The following is a 22,940-nucleotide window of genomic DNA, read 5'->3' as shown; positions in this document are numbered from 1 at the left end:
TACTGGAGTGGGTAGCCTACCCCTTCTCCAGGGGATCTTCCCCACCCAGGAACCTAACCGGTGTCTCCTGCATTGCAGGTGGTTTCTTTACTAGTTGAGCTACTGGGGAAGGCCCACTATTAACTGCCTATCCTGAAAAATTATGTTATAAATTATACTGTTTCCCCTTCCCTTCCCTCCATCCAATTTTTGATAATGTAAGGGAGGAAAAACTTCTTCCTCCCCTCTTAGGTTCTGTAAGCTGGTTTAAGAATTAATTGACATAAATGGATTAAAAAGAAAAGCAGACACATTTGATTTCCTATGTTGGCATGTACATGGGACTCTTCAAAAGGAAAATGACCTGAAAAAGCTGTCAGCCCCCAAAACTCATATGCCTTTTTACCTAAAGACCAGTAACTGCAGGGACATGAAGAGACCAGGGGGCTCGGGCTGAGGACTACTGTCCCCAGGAAGTACACAGGGAGAAACTAATGGAAGACAAGGGTTATTTTAGTCGGGCTATTTGCACAGGACCACATCAGCACTGACTCCCAGTCCCCAGTGAAATGAACGTTCTTTTCCTCCTGGTAAAGGGCGGGCACCTTTCTCAGGGGAAATTCAAAGACCTGGTTTGAGACAGAAAGCAGGAAGAGCAGAGAGCCCTCTGCACCTACTGCTCCTCAGCTGCTTCTGTTCAGAATCATCAACGTGCCAAAGTGGCACAATTTGGCGTGGCGTGTTCTGAACTCCTTTAACAGTTACGTGACTTCTCTTTAATTCTTCGGTTATCCCGAATTTGTCCTTCATCAGTGCTGTGCAGTATATGGACTTCTGTGATATCAGGCAAGTATGAGAACCCCCAGCAAGCTCCCTCCCGCTCCTCCCCACTTCTCTCAGCCTCTGTCCACTTTGTATGCTGCTGAGATTGATCACATTCTTGTTCTGTAAATGTATTTGTCCTCCCCATTTTATCCATAAGTAGATTCTCAAAGCTGAAAAGTCAGTCAATGCTCTATTGACAATATGGTGATTATATAAACAGTGTTCACTGCAACAGGCCACAACTTCTTACTCTACAAATCAGTATTTCTGCCACTTAAGAAGAATATGACAAATGGAATATTCTTTCTTACATTCACACATCTCTCAAAATCATGCTACATTTTAGTTTCCTTCGACTTTGGGCCAGGACTTTCTTATAAGATATTTTGGTTTATGCCACAGTTTGTAATTGCCTTTCTTTTTCTCTAATTGAGAGAAGAAACCCTACTTTCTCCCCATCTCATTAACATAATCTTACAGCTTCTTGTCCATTCCAGTCTTTGCTGAACAGAGGCTTGAAGCTGGTTTCTCTTTTCTTTTTTTTAAAGATTTATGTATTTATTTATGGCTGTGCAGGGTCATCATTGCTGTGCTTGGGCTTTCTCCAGTTGCCAGCGAGCGGGGGCTACTCTTTCTTGAGGCTCGAGGGCTTCTCACTGCAGTGGTTTCTCTTGTTGAGGAGCACACGCTCTAGGCATACGGGCCTCAGTAGCTGCAGAGAGTGGACTCAGCACCTATGACACACAGGGTTAGTTGTTCCACGGCAAAGTGGAATCTTCTTGGATCAGGGATGGAACCGGTGTCCCTGCATTGGCAGGTGGACTCTTTACCACTGAGCCACCAGGGAAGCCCTATTTTCCCTTTTCTTAACATTCTGTAAGTACCTAAAGTATGGTTTATTTCAGAGCATACATGAAAATCCTATTCCTTAAAGCAGATTTTTAAAAATTACAAATGAGATAAACAATGTTTCTAAACAAGTACTCCCTATCTACTTTGTAGCTCCTTATTCTCACCAGCTGATTTTTTTTTTTTTTTAGCAGACCCATAGGAAGTCCACATCACTTCCCTGGCATGGATGGGGAACTTTCTAGACAAAAATACATCTCCTGGTCTGGCCAGTATGAATAATGAGGCTGAGCTGAATATGACCCTCTGTGGGGCTCAGTCCACCTATCTGTGAGATAAAGGACTTCCCAAAATTAGGCTGTTGATCTCATGACTTCCACGAGCAACCTCTTCAACTGGAGCCATTGGCAAACCCGGACCCTGACATCCTGTCTGGTTCTTTCCTCAGGAGCAATTCTGTGGGTAAATGCAGGATGGGGACCTGGATCTAAGATCAAGATCAAAGTCACTGGAAACATTAGTTACTATTTGCCAAGAGCCAAAATTACCTGTAGAATTTTAGAGAATGGAAACAGACTTACTCCCATCCATGAATTCATATTTTATATCAAATGAACTATAAAGCGCTTTTCCTTCCCTGTTAAAATTATGTCCAGGCTCTGGAAGACGAAATTTATACTAACTTGCAGAATAAACTTGGGAGGTTATCAGCTCCAAAAGTCTTTAATCATACTATATGGTGAAGAACTAGCCAGCCAGAACTAAAATTCATGTTTGAGCTCAACAGCTATGTGGAGATTTTAAGGACCAGATGAAAGGTGCTTGGTAAGCAGTAAAGGCCATCAGTAGGGTGTTGCTTAACTGGGAAGGAGGGCCTGAACAGGTGGAGGGGTAAGCGCCCTGTGCTGCAGGCTGGAGATCTGGGTGAGCTTGAGCAAAAAAAAAAATACATCGGATTTTATTTCTCATATTCCCTGCTACCTTGACCTCTCTGAGTTTCAACTCCCTCATCGATATAAAGCAACAGAGTGAAGCTCTCAACAGACGTCCGATGAACGAAGAACTGAATGACACAGTGACGAGCAGAGTCAGGTCATATCTCCACCTTTCCGCAGAGTGTCGCCCGCTGACTGGAAGCCCCGAGTGCGGCGCTGGGTCCACCGACCTCACTGAGCAGTGGCCCAGGCGAAGCGCCTCAGTGCGGGGCCAGGCGTGGAGGAAGGGGCCCCATGCAGGGTTGTGGGGTCAGCGCTGTGTAAGTCCCAGCCTTCCAAGTAGGAGTGGGCTGTGCGTCCCACACCTGCCACTGGTCATCAGTCACGGGAAGGCCAGGCTCATGGCAGCCACCAGGGCAGACTCCCCGACTGACTGACTGGGCTTGAGGCTGTCATCAAGAATTTCGGAGTGAGTGCAATAACTCCTACCACTGTCTGAGAGGCAGACACCTGTCCCCTAAGAAGCACAGCCTGAATCTTTAGAGAGAAACTCACTCATGATGTAGGGGCAACATGACAGGAGGTCTGGGTTCCCTTGAAATACTTCAGCAATAATGAAAGAAAAAGGAAGGGGTGGGGGGGAAGGGAGGGAGAAAAAGAAAAAAGTGACAAATGAAGCAAGTGCAGCAAAATCTGAAAACACTGAACCTGCTCGGCACACTAGTCTCTCTGCATCTGTGCATGTTTAAAATTTTTCACAGCAAAGCTTAATTTAAAGAAAGATACATGGGACTTGCCTGGTGGTCCAGGGGCTAGGACTCTGCCCACTCCCAACTCAGGGGGCCCAGATTTGATCCCTGGTCCCTGGTCAGGGAATTAGATCTCACGTGCCACAACTAATACCTGGTGCAGTCAAATACATAAAATAAATAAATACTTAAAATATATATATATATATATAGCACCTTTTCATACTGTTCACGGTTAGACAGTGTCACTGACTCACTGGATGTGAATCTGAGCAAAGTCCTGGAGATGGCGAAGGCCAGGGAAGCCTGGCGTGCTGCAGTCCTTGGGGCTGCAAAGAGCTGGACACGACTGATTGAACAACATACAGCACTTTGTCAAAAGTGAACTGCTGTCCCTTGCGTTTCTGGATTCACATCTCAGGACCCCGTGGTCCCAGAGGTCCTCTGCCCTCACACTTCTCACCAGCCCCAACGTGTCCTACACACACACACACACGGACACACACAGGGACACGGACACACACACAAACACGAAACAAGGATTAAAAGCAAGGAGAGCCAATGGCCATGACCGCAAAAAGAAAGGGAAACGGTCTTGGTGTTAGGAGTCCCTTTTTAAACTACCTGTGCCCTTTGACATGCTAGCCCCTGTGTCCTCCTGGCTCCGGGTGACACGCTGAGGGAACTCTCCGTGTTGTCAAGTTTGCAGAGAGGCCGCACTGAGTGGGCTCCCACTCACCCTCTGTGTGCATGCTAAGTTCGTTTCAGTCACGTCTGACTCTTTGTGACTCCATGCACTGTAGCCCACCAGGCTTCTCTGTGGGATTTCCCAGGCAAGAATACTGCCATGGATTGCCATGCCTTCCTCCAGGGGATCTTCCCGACACTGGGATCAAACCCGCTTCTCCTGCATCTCCTGTGCTGGCAGGCCGGGTCTTTCCTGCTGGGGCTCACCCTGATAAGGGCTTTTTTCCGGTTCAACTCACCTGTCCTTGCCACAATCGGTGCTCCCAACCCCCACGGCGTGCTGACTTCCCATCACCCTTTCCTTTACTCTTCTGACATCCTTTCTGGTGGTGTACCATTACCATTTTAACTATTAAAAATTACCGAAGTGATGCATGCTGTAAGTTAAAAAAAATTTACAAAAAGGTAAAAGTCTCTTTCTCTTCTGATCCCCAATCTCACCCCCCAGAGATATCACTGCTTGACTTCCACAGTAGCCTTCAGGAAATTTTTCATGTATATGTTATTATATAGCTATAAATATTTAAAATACTTTCTCCCTGCTGTTAGTTTTCCTACTATCAACCTAGAGGGTGATGAGGACAATTCTACAATGTTTATTAACTTAAAAGATTTTAAGTTCAATGCATCAGGAATTTTGGTTTAAAAACCATTTAATTCATATTAAATGCTCTAAAATGTGACTGGACTATACTGTCTAATTGAACTGCTAACAAAATCAACTTAAAAGCTAAAATGAATCATGGCAAATAAATTTAGAGACAAAGGCAAGACTTCCCTGGCGGTTCAGTGGTTTAATACTCTGTATTTCCAATGTTCAATTCCTGGTCAGGGAACTAAGATCTCACATGCCTTGAAGTGAAGAAAAAAAAAAACAAAAAACGCTGGTCTCATCTCATTTTTCACTTAATGTGTTCCAGACATGTAGTTCTAACAATGCATTTTATAGACTTTGAGACAGCTACAAGTCAAAGCTCAGATTTAAAAACAAGCTTGAGCTGGGCAAGTTTCTTCTATTTATAACTCAATGACCAATTTGTAAAGAACGCTGAATTTACTCATTTCACCCTTAAAGAAAAAAATTTATAAGTCTTTACAGGCTTTATAGAAATAAAAGAGAACATACATTTTCTTCTTTGTAATTTGTGTTTGTAAAGGCTGAATTTATAGTTAAATATATTTGCGAAGTTTAAAAAAAAAACATGTTTGAATGAAGAGCCAGAAAAACTGCAATGCGTTAAGAGTGGGAGAATAAAGTGGAGTAAGAATAGAATCAATAAATAAATCCTGTCAAAATGTATTAGCATTTACTGATCTGACTCATAAAACCTCAGCCTAATCGGACTTGATTTTTCCATGTCATGGCAACAGCACACGTCACTGTTTCTGGACGGATCAGCTGCTTCAGTCTCCTACAGCCCCTCAAAGACAAGGCTTTACTGACTTCATGAATATATGCTGCCCAGCTGTCATCCGCTTAATGAGCCGACGACCTCCATTCGATGGCACCATTCCATTCGGTCCTAGCAGGTGGGCCGTTGCCGATATTAACAATGGACCATGCTGGCCCTTACACAAGTCCGGGAATCACACAGCCACACAAGTTCTACTGTTCCTACAACACGGCTTAGTGTTTCCTTTAGGACTTAAAAACCACTTCTCCCCTTTAAAGAATATACCCTCCTTTGCTGAGGCAGTTACTTCTTAGATTTGAAACCTTCCCAGGCTCATGTTTATTGGACATGTGTATTATCACATTATTACTTAGGGACAGGATGAAAATTAAAACTTAACCCAAGTAAGAAGGATGGTGAGGAGGGGTCACACAAGAGACAGAAGAAGAGTGGACATTGACTGGACTCCGCGAAGCTCCGGGCGCAGTGACCTACATCCTTGCTATTCATGGGCACCAGCTCGGGCACCAGCTGGGAGCTTGTGTGCACTGTCAGACCCTAGCCCAGACTTACGGGGATTCCTGGGCACAGTCAAGTTTGAGAAGACCTGCCCTAAATTACAAAGTTTATTTAATCCTTTCAACAACCATTTGAAGAAAATATTAGTTCCATACTTTACGTCTACAAATTTGGGGTAGACATCTCAAATCTGGGTCCTGATCTCGGACTTCCAGGCTCCAAAACTGTGAGAAAGAAATTTCTGTTGTTTGTAAGCCACCCAGTGTGTGGCATTTTGTTACAGCAGCCTAAAGAGACTAACACAATAAGGAAACCCAGAAAGAAAGTTTCCTTTCTCCCTCCCTTAGAAAAACAAAACATATTATTTTGCTTTTTATTTCTCTTCGCTGCCAAAGGAGTTTAATGCAAAATACAAGTACGAGTAAACAAATAATTTCCCTGGTGCTCAGCAGTAAAGAATCTGCCTTTGATACAGGAGCTGCAGGAGACTCAGGTTTGATCCCTGGGTTGGCAAGATCCCCTGGAGGAGGGTATGACAACCCACTCTAGTATTCTTGGCTGGGAAATCCCATGGACAGAGGAGCCTGGCAGGCTACAGTCCATGGAGTCGCAGAGAGTCAGACACGACTGAGTGACTTGGCAGCAGCAGTAAAGGGGGAAATCACTGCAGTGAGAATTTTGGTTTTTCTGTATGTGCTCTGCAAAGCCTCCTCAGCCTGTATTTCTCACACATATTTAACGCACATACCCTGGTGGCTCAGTCAGTAAAGAATCTGCCTGCAATGCAGGAGACCTGGGTTTGATCCCTGGGTTGGGAAGATCCCCTGGAAAAGGGAATGGCAACCTGCTCCAGTATTCTTGCCTGGGAAATCCCATGGACAGAGGAGCCTGGCGGGCTCCAGTCCATGGAATCACAAAGGGTTGGACACAACTGAGTCACGAAACCACCACGATATTTCATAATGCACGTATATTTCTTCCTTCCTCTCTGCATGACAGAAAGGATTTCCAGCGGGAAAATGGGCGATGCCCAGGATTTCACAGGTGGGAAAAGACAGAGCCGGCCGCACCAGCACACCTGTCGGACCCCAAAGCCCATGCTCCCCCGCCTTCCCACTCCACCCCAGGCTTGAGTCAGAGCTCCTCTGGAACAGCGCTGCCTTCCAGGCTTGGAAGGCAGCCTGTGGTGTGTGTGAGGGTGAGGGACAGGACGGAAAAGAGCCAGGAAACCAGGCCACGAGAAACGGCGGAGCGCACACAGGACTCGGCCTCCCTTGGGCTACAGAAGACGGCACAAGCCGAACCCAGAGAGATCAAAATGGGGAGTCTCAGCTCAACGTAAGGCCACTTCTTCCTGTAACTAGAGCTATTCTATTTGGGAAAGATGGCACCCACTGAACATTTCCAAGCCCAGGTGGCTGACCCGAGGATGTCTGTCTGGACTGTGAGAAAAGTCCTATTTCAAGGGGGAGACTGGGCTACTTGGCTCCTAAACGCCCCTCCTAGACTACGGCAGTTTCTCACTTTCCACACGCAGTCCTGGGCGTTCCTCTGGATGTGTGGGGCATGACGCACACTGTGCCCTCCACGGACTGGACGTCTACACTGTGACAGCCGCTCCTTTGGCTGCGGGTGCTCGGATCTGAGGATCGGGAGGGACAAGGAGGCAGGCAGCGCACGGGCTGGTGGCTGGCCTACGAAGCAGCCCTTGCAAAACATCACAATCTGAACAGACCTGAGCTGGCCCCAGGACCACGTTCTTATTCTCCGAGAGCACCAATTCAGAAAGAGGGCGTGAATCCAATCTGATTCTGACAATTAAAATGTAGGAGAGGTCAGGGGAGGCCCAGAACAAATCGACACTCTGCATCAAGTTAAGTTACCAGGAAGCACGGTGTCGTTGTTCGATTGGGCTGCCACAGAAAAGTACCACAGATCGGGTGACTTAAAACCGCAAACACTTAACTGTGTCACAGTTCTGGAGGCTGGATGTGCAGGATCAACCTGTAAGCAGGGCTGGTTTCTTCCCAGGGGTGCATGGGGAATCTGTCTTGTGCCCCGCTCCCCTAAACCTTCCAGGGGTTTGATGGTGCTCTTTGGTGCTCCTTGGCGTGAAGGAGCCTTACTCTGATCGATTCCTTCGAGTTCACATGGCATTCTCTCCGTGTCCAAATTCCTCCTTTGTAAGGCACCAGTCATTATTGGGAGAAGGTCCACACTCATGACCTCACTTTAAGTGAGGAGGTATTATACTGTGTTCTACTATTTCTACGGGGATCGCTGTCCCAAGGAGGCAGAGGCGGAGAAATGGGAAATGGGACCAAGGAGAGGCATGAATCAGGTACAAGGCTACATTAGTGCCTTTAGCAACTTAGTAAAGCTGCTTAGTAACAAGCTAACTGATGTCTCAATCTTACACTTGTCCAGAGACTGTATGAACTATTGCTTCTTTGGGGAGTTCCTCTTGGGTGAGGAGGGAAGAATTTATCCTGTGGTTCCCAAAAACCATTGTCAAAGGTTCATCCCGTGGGCAGGGGTGTGGGAGCTGAGTGGGACCCCAGGACCTCACACCTGAGTGGCATGTGAGGGGCCTGGGGCAGGGGCTGGGAGCAGAAGCTGCCTGGATGGGACCCAGTGAAGCTGGAGTTGGTTGCCATCATGGTGGCAGAAGCAGGGCCAGCTGTCAAAGGTCAGATAAAGCCAGAGGTACCAGATACAATCCTGCTATCTTCTACTGGACGACTGGGAGAAAGTAGCTGATGGGACTACAAATGGGGATCACGTTTCTGGGATCTTCAAACACTGGCTTCCCTTGGTTTAGTCGCAAAGTCATATTTGACTCTTGTGACCCCATGGACTGTAGCCCGCCAGGCTCCTCTGTCCATGGTGTTTCCCAGGCAAGAATACTGGAATCACTTGCCATTTCCTTCTCCAGGGGATCTTCCCAACCCAGGGATCAAACTCAGGTCTCCTGCATTGCAGGCAGATTCTTTACCAACTGAGCCACCAGGGAAGCCCTGAGCTTCCCTTACAGCAAGCAACTATACTTTTCAGGATTCATCCTGGGTAAACACTTAAGACAACCGCATAAAAATGTACAGAGAACATTCAATATAATTGCCAGCAACTGGGAAAAGCCTGTAAGTCCAACAATTTAGGATTGGTGAAATAGATTATACATGAAGTATAATGGAATCCTAGCAGTTATTTAAATTTATGAGGTATTACTAGTTCAAGAGACTCAAACAGATAGTCACTGAACACAGCTAAATGAAAAAAGCAACAAAGAATGAATAATATGATCACATTTTTGTAAAAAGGATCCTGAAAAATATTTATATGGATATATATATTCATTTAAATTCTGGAAGACTATTTTTAAGAATACTAACAATAATTATCTGTAAGTAATTTTAACTTTTCTTCCTTTTTGAAGTGAAGTGTCACTCAGTTGTTTCCGACTCTTTGCGACCCCATGGACTGTAGCCTACCAGGCTCCTCAGTCCGTGGGATTTTCTAGGCAAGAGTACTGGAGTGGGTTGCCATGCTTCCCTGGTGGCTCAGACGGTAAAGCATATGCCTGTAATGAGGGAGACCCAGGTTCGATCCCTGGGTTGGAAAGATCCCCTAGAGAAGGAAATGGCAATCCACTCCAGTATTCTTGCCTGGGAAACCCCATGGATGGAGGAGCCTGGTAGGCTACAGTCCATGTAATTGCAAAGAGTCGGACATGACTGAGCGACTTCACTTTCTTCCTTTTAGATATATGTTTTGTTTTTTTTTTACAATTATTGTGGAAATAAATAATTAAACAAATTTTGTTTTAAAAGACTGTCTGACATAGAAAAAGAACTGGCGTTTTAACCACTTTTTTTTTTTTTGGCCAAGTGGCATATGGGATCTTAGTTCCCTGACCAGGGATTGAACCCATGACCCCTGCACCAGGAGTGTGGACCACAAAGGAAGTCCAAGAACTGACATTTTAGATATCTGAGCAATAAGAGGTTAAAAATGTAAACAGTAGATGCTGCTAAAAATTAAATGAATAGAATCAGTCTTCCATTCATTATTAACAAATATCCCAGAACAGCTCCTACACACCAGGCACCAGGCCATGTTCTGGAGACAGAGGAAGACAAAACAGTTACAAATTGTGTTTAGTGTTATAAAAGAAAAAAGTGTTATAGTGTTATAAAAAAAGAAAAATTTCCCTGGAATATTTTTATTTCAAAGGAAATTAGTTGCATTAAAATTTTTTGAAGGATTTACAGGCTTTCTCCTTTTACAAAAGATTTTAGGTTAATTACAACAAAAACATTCCACTAAATGGTAAAATACACATAAGAATTTGGATCGGGGACAATAGAAACATCTATATGTAGACTATCTTTTGTTATGATAGAGCTTAAGTATGGTTCTGAGCATCCAAGCAGCCAAAGTGAAAAGGAGAAACATTTATTTTGTTCTTGCCATCAGAGAGAAATAGACTGATTTTTTAAAAAGAAACTAAGCTTCTCCTAGCCCTTATCTACAAAGGAAATCTCTCATATGGGAAATTTCTCATATTGAGTGTCATTAATAAATATTATTAATACTTATACTAATAAATTGGCCACCTCATGCGACGAGTTGACTCATTGGAAAAGACTCTGATGCTGGGAAGGATTGGGGGTGGGAGGAGGTGGGGACGACAGAGAATGAGATGGCTGGATGGCATCACTGACTTGATGGACATGAGTTTGAGTGAACTCCAGAAGTTGGTGATGGACAGGGAGGCCTGGCGTGCTATGATTCATGGGGTCGCAAAGAGTCGGACACGACTGTGCGACTGAACTAAACTGATACTAATAAATATTGTTTTCCACATGAAATAATAAGAAAAAAATCTGCTAATCCATAAACTCTGAGAGGACAAGGGTCATTTATTTTGTGTCTAGACACAGGTACCCCAGTAGGCACTCAAATTTTGTGGAAATGAGGAATAATATGTCATTCTGAGATGTGGCTACATGGACAGCCATCCCAATTTCTAAGGAACATTCTTCATCATGTTAGAAAACAGACTGAATCCTGGTCTGTAGAAGTACGAGGACTGTCTACCACCCTAAATAATGGATAGTGGTTCATTCTGGGCGCTATTCTTTAGGCTTTAATTTGACACCATAAACAGAATCACCAGGAGATTAGATCTGTACCTAAATTTATGTGTATATATGTCTATATATCTATGAACCTAGATTTATCATAAGGAACTGGCTTAAGCAATTATGAAGGCTGACAAGTCCCACGACCTGAGGTTGAGTCAGCAAGCTGGAGACCCAAAAAAGCCAATGGAGCTCTAATCCAAGCAGAGGCCTGAGAACAGACGGAGCCAATGGTACAGATCTAGTCCAAAGGCCAGCAGGCTTGAGATTCAGGAAAAGTCCTTGTTTCAGTTTGAGTCAAAAGGCAGTAAAAAGCCAATGTCTCAGCGTGAAGGCAATCAGGTAGGAGGCTTTCTTCCTGACTTGAGGGAAGACCAGGTTTTTGTTCCAGTCAGGACACCAAGGAGATCAAACTAGTCAATCCTAAAGGAAATCAATCCTGAATATTCATTGGAAGGACTGATGCTGAAGCTGAAGTTCCAATACTTTGGTCACCTGATGTAAAGAGCTGACTCATTTGAAAAGACCCTGATGCTGGGAAAGATTGAGGGCAGGAGGAGAAGGGGACGACAGAGGATGAGATGGCTGGATGGCATCACTGAATCAGTGGACATGAGCAAACTCCGGGAGACAGTGAAGGACAGGGAAGCCTGGCGTGCTGCAGTCCATGGGGTCGCAGAGTCAGAATGACAGAGCGACTGAACAGCAACAGGCCTTCAGCTGACGGGATGAGGCCCACTCGTGTTAGGGAGGGCATTCTGCTTTACCAATGTAAGTATTAACTTCATCCAAAACACCTTCACAGAAACACCCAGAAAAACGTTTGTCAAAATATCTGGGCACCCCATGGCCCAGTCAAGGTGACAACAAAACTAACCAGCATGAACCATTACTCTTAATACATAGCTAAACCAACTGTGATTCACCAGGCTTACCAAACAGCACAAGGACTATAAATTCATTTACCAGAGGGGATATCTATCTCAGAGCAAAACTGATGAAGACAATGATGCCAAAAACGGAAAGGAAAACAGCAGACAGCAACAGTGAGTTAAAAGGCAGCTTCAGACCTCATGACAAAGTAGTGGGAGGAAGACAGTTTTAGAAAGTCCCAAGATCAGAGGCTGAAGTTACTGCCGTGAAGGCAAAGAACAGATGGCAGTGTGAAACGGAAAAGGGTAATGTCCAAAATACACCGATTAATAGGGAGGTAAGCAGCCTCAGGATTTCTTGAAGAAAGACGATGCTTGGGCGTTAAGGCAGAATGAATGGAGAGACTACAGAGCCCAGACGTCCCGTGACAACTGTCCTGCATCCTGATGGACAAGCCCGAGTGGTGCTGCAGTCACGAGAGGGTGGGAATGGCTAGTCTAGGGGTCTGAGCAGAGGACCAGGGGTAGAGTCAGGCACATCCGATTCCCCTCAGTTCACGGGGCCGGCCAACACCAGACAACACGTGGGCCCGCACACAGCTCTGCCGTCCACCCTCCCCTGGACCAGGCTCCTGCTCACGCATGCGCTCAGGCCTTCCCACCTTAAACCCCAACTCCCTGGCTCTTGCCGTATCTTTTGAACTTTTCTTCGTGAACAAGGAAGAATAAAGGGTGTTGCTCAGCACCCAGCTCTATGAGGATGAAGTCAACAGCCACTGCAGTTGCTGATGGACCGCGCTCCCCGAGAGGAACTGGGGGTGAAATGCAGCATGAGACACACTGAGCTTCAGAAAAACAGGCCCCAGAGATTGTAGGATGCACAACTCAGGAGGAATTTTCATGAGCCCACATTCAAGCATCTTCACATATATGGTTGGATAAGCACTGATATTGTTTTTGTGACCAGCAGTGATTTTTTTATCGAGGACGTATGCTTGACTGCATGTCTTCCCTAGCCAAAACCCATATATAAGCTCTTTCATGGCAACCCATTTCAGTATTCTTGCCTGGAGAATTCCATGGAGAGAGGAGCCTGGTGGGTCACAAAGAGTCGGACACGACTGACTAACTTTCTTTCTTCTTTCTTTTCCCTTATCTTTTGGGAGCAGTTTCTTCTGAGCTCCCGAGAGGCTGTCTCCTGGGCCACTCACAGTCCTCAGTAAGGTCCCTGAATTAAAACTTAAGACTCACAGACAACCGTGGTGGTCCTGTGGTTAAGAATTCATCTGTCAATGCAGGGGACATGGGTTCGATCCCTGGCCGGGGAATATGCCATGTGTTGTGGGGCAACTAAGCCCACATGCCTAGAGCCCAAGCTCCCCAGTAAGAGAAGCCTGTGCACACCAACTAGAGAGTAGCCCCTGCTCTCTGCAACTAGAGAAAGCCCACGCAGCAACAAAGACCCAGTGCAGCCAAAAAAAAAAAAAAAACCTCTCTATATTAAATAAATTAAAAAAAAAAAAACACAACTTACACTCACAGCTCTTAAGTCTGTCCATTTTTCTTCAAGTCGGCACACCCCTGCACTGCCCTTCCTCCCACCACCAAATCTCCTGCCAGTCTGGCATATGCTGCGTCCACTTCCCCTCTGCCCCACCTGCTAAGCCCTGGCCCCTGGCTGCTGGTGCCTCCATTCAAGCAATGCCATCTACATCCACTTCCTGACGGCTGGTCCCAAAAGGCTCAGCCTTCACCTTTTTGAACTTTTTATTTCTGTAACAATGCTGCACATTTCACAGTGATCCTGAAATTCCTTTCTTTGGCTCCCAGGACCCAGCACTGTATCTTGTTCTTGGCCTTGCCCCCAAGATCCTTCCTGGATCTTCCTCTTCCCGGTTGTTCAATAGCAATATCAAAAGACTCTGCTGTCATCCCCCAGGCTCTTCACCGTTCTGTTTTAGTCGAAAGTCACTCTCCCCAGGGCTTCCTAGTGTCTCCTCCAGTCCAGTGAGGAACTTCCAACTCTCTGTTCCACCCTGACTGTCTCTCCAACGGGTCTTACATTTTCAGTGCCTTCTAACCATTTCCCCTCAATTTTACAGCCTGGGGTCCCAGATTCACAGTTCTAAAATCAGACTTTCTTGTCCTCGTTAACATTATCAACATTATCCAAGTCGGCCAAATTCTAAACTCCAAGATCATCTCCACTCCCGATGTATAAGTGGTTACTCTGACTCATAAAATTCTTCCCAGCAAAGTCTCTTGTATTTCGCTTTCCTCCTCATTTTAACTTCCATCACACCTGAGCTCAGCTTTCTTCTCATTCCTAAAATACTGCAATCCCTTTTAGCTGATCTTCTTGCCCCTGAACTATCCTTTCCAATCCACCCTGCATCTGTTAGGAGACAATTTTCCATAAAGATCTCCTGTTCTTGCAATGTCTGGTGGGGTGTCTAAGCACAGGCATTCACACTAATTTAAGAATATTCCTGGTGGTCTCATGGTTAAGAATCTGCCTTGCAGTGCAGAGGATGTGAGCTTGATCCCTGGTCAGGGAACTAAGATCCCACATGCTGTGGAGAAAGTAAGCCCAGGGGCGCAACTTCTGAGCCTAAGCACTAAACTGCTACTAAAGCCCACGGGCTCTGGACGCAACTACTAAAGCCCACAGGCTCTGGTGCCTGTACGCCACAACTACAGTTCATGTGCCACAACCAAGATCCTTGGGTCGGGAAGATCCCCTGGAGAAGGTAACGGCAACCGACTCCAGTATACTTGCCTGGAGAATCCCATGGACAGAGGAGCCTAGTGGGCTATAGTCCATGGGGTCGGACTGTCCACAGAGTTGGACATGACTGAGCAGCTAACACTGCAACTAGAGAAAAAGGCTGCACAGCAACAAAGACCCAGCACAGCCAAAAATAAAATTATTTTAAAAAGAAAAACATGTAAAAAAAATAATAATCTATTAAAAAAAAAAGAATATGTATGTCAGGAGACATTCCAGAGTAGTAGGGCTTAGAGACCTCTCCTTCCTGAGATGTTTCAGGGTAGTGAAGATAAAGACCTCACCTCTTCTTCCTCAGAGAAGATCTGTTTACATTGCTGAGTAAAGACAAGGTCTTCCTCCAGAGAGAAGTAGGAGCAGGTCACCAGCAGCTCCACAGAAGATGGGAACCTAATTTGGGGGTAGTTCCTCTCCTGTAACGTACCCCCAGCCTGTGAAGGTACCACCTGGCCCTCACTGCCTTGCCCTGTGGAGCCTGGGCAATCAACAAGGCTAACCTCACTTGAAGAAGGGTAAGATCTCAGACCCCTTACACTGTGACTTAACACACCACCAACAAACTATCTTTTGAAAGATCTGCTTTGCCCTCCTTACTTCCTTGACTGAAACACTTCCATGGCTTCCTTCCATAGAATAAAACTCTAAGCCTTACCTGTAATTCAAGTTCTCTTTCCAGTCTGTCCCCCTTCTTTATATAAGGGACTTCAGAATTTGTGGATTTGAGTATCCCAGGGGGTTATGGAAGCAATCCACCATAGATACCAAGAGGATAATCACCCAGGTCTGCAGATATCAGCTGGACATATGTCGCTAGGGTCTCACCCTATGTAAATCTTCTGTCTAATCAATTTGGATTTCCATATGTTTCCCAAACAGGCATACACATCCTGCCTCCAGGCTCTGGCCTTGCCTATGCTCAGTCACTCAGTTGTTTTCAGCTCTTTGCAACCTCACAGACTGTAGCCTACCAGGCTCCTCTGTTCACGGGATTCTCCAGCAAAGAATACCGGAGCAGGTTGCCATTTCCTATTCCAGGGGATCTTCCTGAGACAGGGACTGAACCTGGGTCTGTGTCTCCTGCATTGGCAGACAGATTCTTTACCATTAGTGCCACCTGGGAAGCCCCCGACCATGCCTAGAATGCTATACTTAGGTCACAGATGAGGGAAAACCCATGAAGCACCAGGGCAGGAAACACCCATGGCACCTTTTGAGCAACGGTGAGCCAAACGACTGATTTCTTCATGGTTGTCACCATGGCTCCCATCAGACAGATAACCAACCAGTCCTCCATCCCAGCCATAACCAATGAACTGAAGGTCAGAGCTGCAGCCCCAGGTAACCAGTGTCTGATTGGACACCAGGGAGCTGAACCATCTCTGGCAATGCTTGGTTAAATCTCTGTGCAACAGGGAAGCTCAGCATTTGATGGTGGCCAACAGACCCAGACATCTCCTCAATTTGAGAAGTCAAGGCAAAAGGAGTGAGGAGAGACAGCTCAGGTTCCAGTGGGAAGAAGTGAGTTGGGGTTTCAGACCTCCTCCAGTCTTTCTATTCAAATCTTAGCTCCGCCCACATTTCCGAACCGCCAATCATCTCAAAGATAATATGGACGTGCATTTGCCTTGGAGGCCTCACCACCTAAGAGCCCTTCTCACCAGTCTCTAGGACATGTGCACCAAGACGCTGGTTGAAGCACTGTGTGTAAGGAGTCAGCTCAACCAGACAATATTAATGGGCGTGCTTTTATTTATCATATTTCATTATCAACTGTTAAGATACAACCTAATCCAGAGACACAAAATATCAAGGACTTCCCTGGTGATCCAGTGGCTATGATTCCACACTCTCCATGCAAGGGATTCCCTGGTCAGGGAACTAGATCCCACATGCTGCTCAAACAGTTCAAATGCCACAAGTAAAAGATTCTGGGTGCTGCAACTAAGAGTTGGTGCAGTCAAACAAATGAATAAATATTTTTTAGTGGTGGTTTACTGGCTAAATCGTGTCTGACTCTTGCAAAACCATGGCCTGCAGCCCACCAGGCTCCTCTGTCCTTGGGGTTTCCCAAGCAAGAATACTGGAGTGGGTTGCTATTTCCTTTTTCAGGGGATATTCTTGACCCAGGGATCAAATCTGGCTCTCCTGCACTGCAGGCAGATTCTTTACTGACTGAGTCATAAAGAAGCTCAAATATGTGTGTATATATACATTTAATATACATTTTAATACATCAATAAAATAACCCACAGTGGTTATGCCACTGATTGTTGTAACATGCCAAAAAAAATAGTGCCTTTTAGAATTCAGTTCAGTTGCTCAGTTGTGTCTGACTCTTTGCGACCCCATGAATCACAGCACGCCAGGCCTCCCTGTCCATCACCAACTCCCGGAGTTTACTCAAACTCATGTCCATCAAGTCGGTGATGCCATCCAGCCATCTCATCCTCTGTCGTCTCCGTCTCCTCCCACCCCCAATCCCTCCCAGCATCAGACTCTTTTCCAGTGAGTCAACTCGTCGCATGAGGTGGCCAAAGTATTGGAGTTTCAGCTTTAGCATCAATCCTCCCAATGAACACCCAGGACTGATCTCCTTTAGAATGGACTGGTTGGATCTCCTTGCAGTCCAAGGGACTCTCAAGAGTCTTCTCCAGCACCACAGTTCAAAAGCATCAATTCTTTGGCGATCAGCTTTCTTCACAGTCCAACTCTCACATCTATACATGACCACGGGAAAAACCATAGCCTTGACTAGACGGACCTTTTAGAATTAAGGGACTATTGTATGTATTCAGGTTCCCAGTGGCTCAGATGGCAAAGAATCTGCCTACAATTAGGAGATACAGGAGACACGGGTTTGATCTCTGGGTTGGGAAGACCCGTTGTAGAAGGGAAAGGCAACCCACTCCAGTATTCTTGTCTGGAGAATTCTAAGAACAGAGGAGCTTGGCAGGCTATAGACCATGGGGTCACAAAGAGTCAGATGCGACCAAGCGACTAACACTTTCACTTCAGGTGTGTATGGTATGGTGCATTCAAAACAGTGGGACGTTTCACAGCTGAGACAGGTAAACAGCACAAGATGGGCCCATGGGCGGTGGTGGGGGAAGAATTTCCTTCAGAATAGAGGAGGAGAGTGGGGCATACATGGGCTGCACCTCAAAGAGCCACAAGTGGAGATGTATCCAGGGCTTCCTGGCAGTCGGCCCTTGAAAAGCAGACTTTAATTTTAAAACAGGTGGTGAACATGTGGGTGTATGTTTTAGTGTTTTTATACCCTTTCTGTGTGTCTAAAATATAATACACTTTAAGTGGGCCTTGTAACCTATTTTACTGCCTCTGTTCCTTGGACACCTTGTGTTCAGCGACGGCTTAAATATTCTTTAGGGACTCCCCTGGTGGTCCAATGCAGGGAGGCCACGGTTTGATTCCTGGTCAGGAAACTAGATCCCACATGCCGCAACTAAAAATCCTGCATGCTGCAATGGAGATCAATGTGTGCTGCAACCAAGACCCCGCACAGCAAAAAAAATAAATAAATTCTATAAATAAAGGAGTTGAGGGAAATAGTTACCGTCTACAACCTCCACAAGTTGACTATTAGGAAAGAAGGGATTTTGTCATTCCATTCCAGCAGTATCTGATATGTGCACATACCCAACTGATAAACATTTGCAGCCCAAGGTGATTCTCCAAGACTCTGCTTTCTTTCTCAATACTATGGTCCTCCCTCAGAGAGGGACTGCTTCCCAGGCACACCAAAACCCACATGCTCCAGTCACTTATGTAAAAACGGTGTAGTATCTGCATATAACTGGACAGCATCCCCTAGGCTTTAAATCGTCTCTAGCTCACCTTTTGGAGAAGGCAATGGCAAGCCACTCCAGTACTCTTGCCTGGAAAATCCCATGGATGGAGGAGCCTGGTAGGCTGCAGTCCATGGGGGCGCTAAGGGTCGGACACGACTGAGCGACTTCACTTTCACACATTGAAGGAGATGGCAACCCACTCCAGTGTTCTTGCCTGGAGAATCCCAGGGACAGGGGAGCCTGGTGGGCTGCCGTCTGTCCGGTCGCACAGAGTCGGAAACGACTGAAGTGACTTAGCAGCAGCAGCTCACCTTTAATACCCAACACTATGCAAATGCTACATCAGTTCAGTTCAGTTCAGTCGCTCAGTCGTGTCCGACTCTCTGCGACCCCATGAATCACAGCACACCAGGTCTCCCTGTCCATCACCAACTCCCGGAGTTCACTCAAACTCATGTCCATAGAGTCGGTGATGCCATCCAGCCATCTCATTCTCTGTCGTCCCCTTCTCCTCCCGCCCCCAGCCTTTCCCAGCATCAGAATACCATGTAACTAGTTGTGCGAGAGGAGGGGGAGTTGCAGAGGAGGGCAAATTCATCTTGGAAATTTCTGGAATTTTTTTTTCTTGTATTTTCTGTCCTCCGTTGATTGAAACCAGCGGATATAGAGTAGAATCGATTGTAGAGACCCTGGCTTCACATTAGCTTTGGGTTTGCCTAGATTTAACCAAGGTCAAATTGGCAAAAAAAGGAAAAAGATATTTTGCCTGGTTTAACAAAAGGCTTTAAGAAGAACGTGCACAGGAAGTGGGGCATTTTCAATAGAATCCCTTAAAAACAACCGTCCTGGCCATACAAAAAGTGAGTGAAGTTTTAAGGACAGGTTTCCTAAAGCCTGGCATGAAATAAAGTGGAAGTTTTGGAGTCAGACTAATTAAGTTATTTCGAAAATCACACCAGCTGTGTGGCACTGTGACGTCATCTAACTTTGCAAGGCTTGTTTCTTTGTAAAATGGGAACAATAGTAAGTGACTTATGGGGTGTTCGCAGGTCAGAAATTTTAAACACAGTACTGGGCCTGCATATAGTCAGTCATTCAATCAGTTCAGTCAGTAGTTACCCAATAAATGGTGATTACTATTTGGGAGTGGGTTTGGGGTTTTGGTTCAGGCCCCAGCGTATCTCATCACCCCTCCCTGCTGCCTTTGGGTCATTCAAAAACTCCCAATTATCTTAAACATCTATGTGCAGGTTACGAAGTCAAGCAAGCCAAGGCCTTTCGGAAGCATACAGTCCAACTAACAGCACCGCAGAGGGATAACAATGTTCGGCTCTTCCTGGTTTAGTTTTAATTTGGTAGAGAAACTGGCACCCCTAGGGAAGCTGCACTACGGCCTTGGGACCTCGGAGAGGTGCAGTATCTGGCCAAAGGCCACGGGCACCACGGCCTCCAGGTGAATCCCGGGTCTCCCGCCACAGGGCCCGGGGCGGCCAAGGCGTCCCTGGCGTCCGCGTCCTTTCCTGGAAACTAGAGGAAAGGGTCTCAAGAGAGGCGGCGTCCGCCCGCGTTTTCGGGGCCCAAGCGAGGACTTATCGGCGAGGACACTTACCAGCGCGAAATGCACCAGGGCGTTGAAGCAGAGCCAGGCGAGCAACCCGCGGTCCACCGCTCCCCGCCCCTGGCCCAGGCGCAGGCCCAGCGCGCAGCCCACTGCCAGCAGCGAGGCGCACAGCAGCAGCGAGCCGCCCGCCGCGGCACCCAGCTCCCCGCCCGCGTGCATGGTTCCTGCTCCCAGCGTAAACTGCCCACACCTGGGCTGGGATCGTCCCGCGAGCAGGGAGCGGGAAGGCGGGGCTGCGCGGCGAGGGGGCGGGGCTGCGCGGCGAGGGGGCGGGGCTGCGCGGCGAGGGGCGGGGCGGAAGGAGGCCTTCCCCTCCAGGCCCGCTGCCCCGCGAAGTCCCTAGGCAGCAGAGCCGGACATTTTCTCAACTCAGGTACGTGCTCACCAATTTTCTTAACTGCCGAAACCAGACCTGTCCCCAGTTCTGTTCACTCACTCGTGTCCGACTCTTTGCGACCCCACGGACTGCAGCACGCCAGGCCTCCCAGTCCATCACCAACTCCCAGAGCCTACTCAAACTCATGTCCATCGAGTCAGTGATACCATCCAGCCATCTCATCCTCTGTCCTCCCTTTCTTCTCAGCCTTCAATCTTTCCCAGCATCAGGATCTTTTCAAATGAGTCACCTCTTCGCATCAGGTGGCCAAAGTATTGGAGTTTCAGCTTCAACATCAGTCCTTCCAATGAACACCCAGGACTGATCTCCTTTGGGATGGACTGGTTGGATCTCCTTGCAGTCCAAGGGTCTCTCAAGAGTTTTCTCCAACACCACAGTTCAAAAGCATCAATTCTTCGGTGCTCAGCTTTCTTTATAGTCTAACTCTCACATCCATACATGCTGCTGCTAAGTCACTTCAGTCGTGTCCGACTCTGTGTGACCCCATAGACGGAAGCCCACCAGGCTCCCCCGTCCCTGGGATTCTCCAGGCAAGAACACTGGAGTGGGTTGCCATTTCCCTCTCCAATGTGTGAAAGTGAAAAGTGAAAGTGAAGTCACTCAGTCGCGTCCGACCCTTAGCGACCCCACGGACTGCAGACTACCAGGCTCCTCCATCCATGGGATTTTCTAGGCAAGAGTACTGGAGTGGCTTGCCATTGCCTTCTCCAACATCCATACATGACTACTGGAAAAACCATAGCCTTGACTAGACGGACCTTTGTTGGTAAAGTAATGTCTCTGCTTTTTAATATGCTGTCTAGGTTGGTCATAACTTTCCTTCCAAGGAGTAAAAGGCAAGCCACCTATTCCCAGACCACGCCCAAAAGGCTTGTGATAGGGCCAAACCTTTTGATGCAGTGTGATTGTTAACAGGGTTCAAAGCCTTAAGCCAGGAAGTGAAGTCTAGCTGTTGGAAATTTTGCCAATAGCCTGCAGTGGGGGAAGGGAGGGGTGGGGGGGGAAGAATTTTAGGGACAGAATGTTCTAATTAGGCCCTTGCAAGCAACCAGTCCATTCTAAAGGAGATCAATCCTGGGTGTTCATTGGAAGGACTTATGCTAAAGCTGAAACTCCAATACTCTGGCCACCTCATGCAACGAGTTGACTCACTGGAAAAGAGTCTGATGCTGGGAGGGATTCGGGGTAGGAGGAGATGGGGACGACAGAGGATGAGATGGCTGGGTGGCATCACCAACTCGATGGACATGAGTTTGAGTGAACTCCGGGAGTTGGTGATGGACAGGGAGGCCTGGTGTGCTGTGGTTCATGGGGTCGCAAAGAATCGGACACGACTGAGCGACTGAACTGAACTGAACTGAAGCAACCATCGGTAGGCATTATGGCTTACTCTTAACACTATCCTTAAAGATCCAAAATGCAGCATAAGTATGGGTGAGAGGAGCAGTAGTTTGGTACCAGATAGTTCACCTGCGGTATTTTACGTTGTACTCACTGTGTTGCTGTTTAGTTGCTCAGTCGTGGCTGAGTCTTTGCCACTCCAGGGACTGTAGCCCACCAAGCTTCTCTGTTCTACTGGAATGGGTTGCCTTTTCTTTCTCCAGGAGAATCTTCCCGACCCAGGGAAGGAACCTGTCTCCTGCATTGGCAGGGAGATTCTTTACAGCTGAGCCAGCTCATATGGTATTTTATCTTTCTTTACAACTCTGGGAACTCAGTGTGTGTTCTCCTATTTTACAAATGTGGAAACAGGCTCAAATAACAGATTTAAATAACTTGTCTAAGGATTCTCAGTGACTGGGCCGAGGCCAGAACCCACAAGTGAGTGTCCCCAAGGCCTTTGCTTTTTGACCCTTGAGTAGATGCTTAACAGACAACTACAGTCAGCTGGGTTGGATGAAGCCACAAACTGGAATCAAGATTGCTGGGAGAAATATCAATAACCTCAGATATGCAGATGACACCACCCTTATGGCAGAAAGCGAAGAAGAACTAAAGAGCCTCTTGAAAGTGAGAGAGTGAAAAAGTTGGCTTAAAACTCAACATTCAGAAAACTAAGATCATGGCATCCAGTCCCATCACTTCATGGCAAATAGATGGGGAAACAATGGAAACAGTGACAGACTTTATCTTTTGGGGCTCCAAAGTCACTGCAGATGGCGACAGCAGCCATGAAATTGGAAGGTGCTTGCTCCTTGGAAGAAAGGCTATGACCAACTTAGACAGCATATTAAAAAGCAGAGACATTACTTTGCCAACAAAGGTCCATCTAGTCAAGGCTATGGTTTTCCCAGTAGTCATGTATGGATGTG

The 22,940-nt window shown here is 46.7% G+C and overlaps 1 protein-coding gene across 1 annotated transcript in view; it reads right to left on the bottom strand.

Annotated features, from left to right (window-relative positions):
- EBPL (EBP like) overlaps positions 1 to 20,470 on the bottom strand; it is a 31,129-nt gene extending 10,659 nt beyond the window's left edge. The window contains exon 1 of the mRNA XM_055426140.2: positions 20,220 to 20,470. Coding sequence (XP_055282115.1) covers positions 20,220 to 20,390 — 171 coding nt within the window. The 5' untranslated portion in view covers positions 20,391 to 20,470. The remainder of the gene's footprint in view (positions 1 to 20,219) is intronic.
- Positions 20,471 to 22,940: the final 2,470 nt, after the last annotated feature.

This window comes from Moschus berezovskii, chromosome 13, assembly GCF_049115385.1.
Source record: "Moschus berezovskii isolate FMDL1 chromosome 13, NW_MosBer_1.0, whole genome shotgun sequence".
NCBI classification, from domain to species: Eukaryota; Metazoa; Chordata; class Mammalia; order Artiodactyla; family Moschidae; genus Moschus; species Moschus berezovskii.
This window is presented reverse-complemented; position numbering and strand designations above follow the sequence as displayed.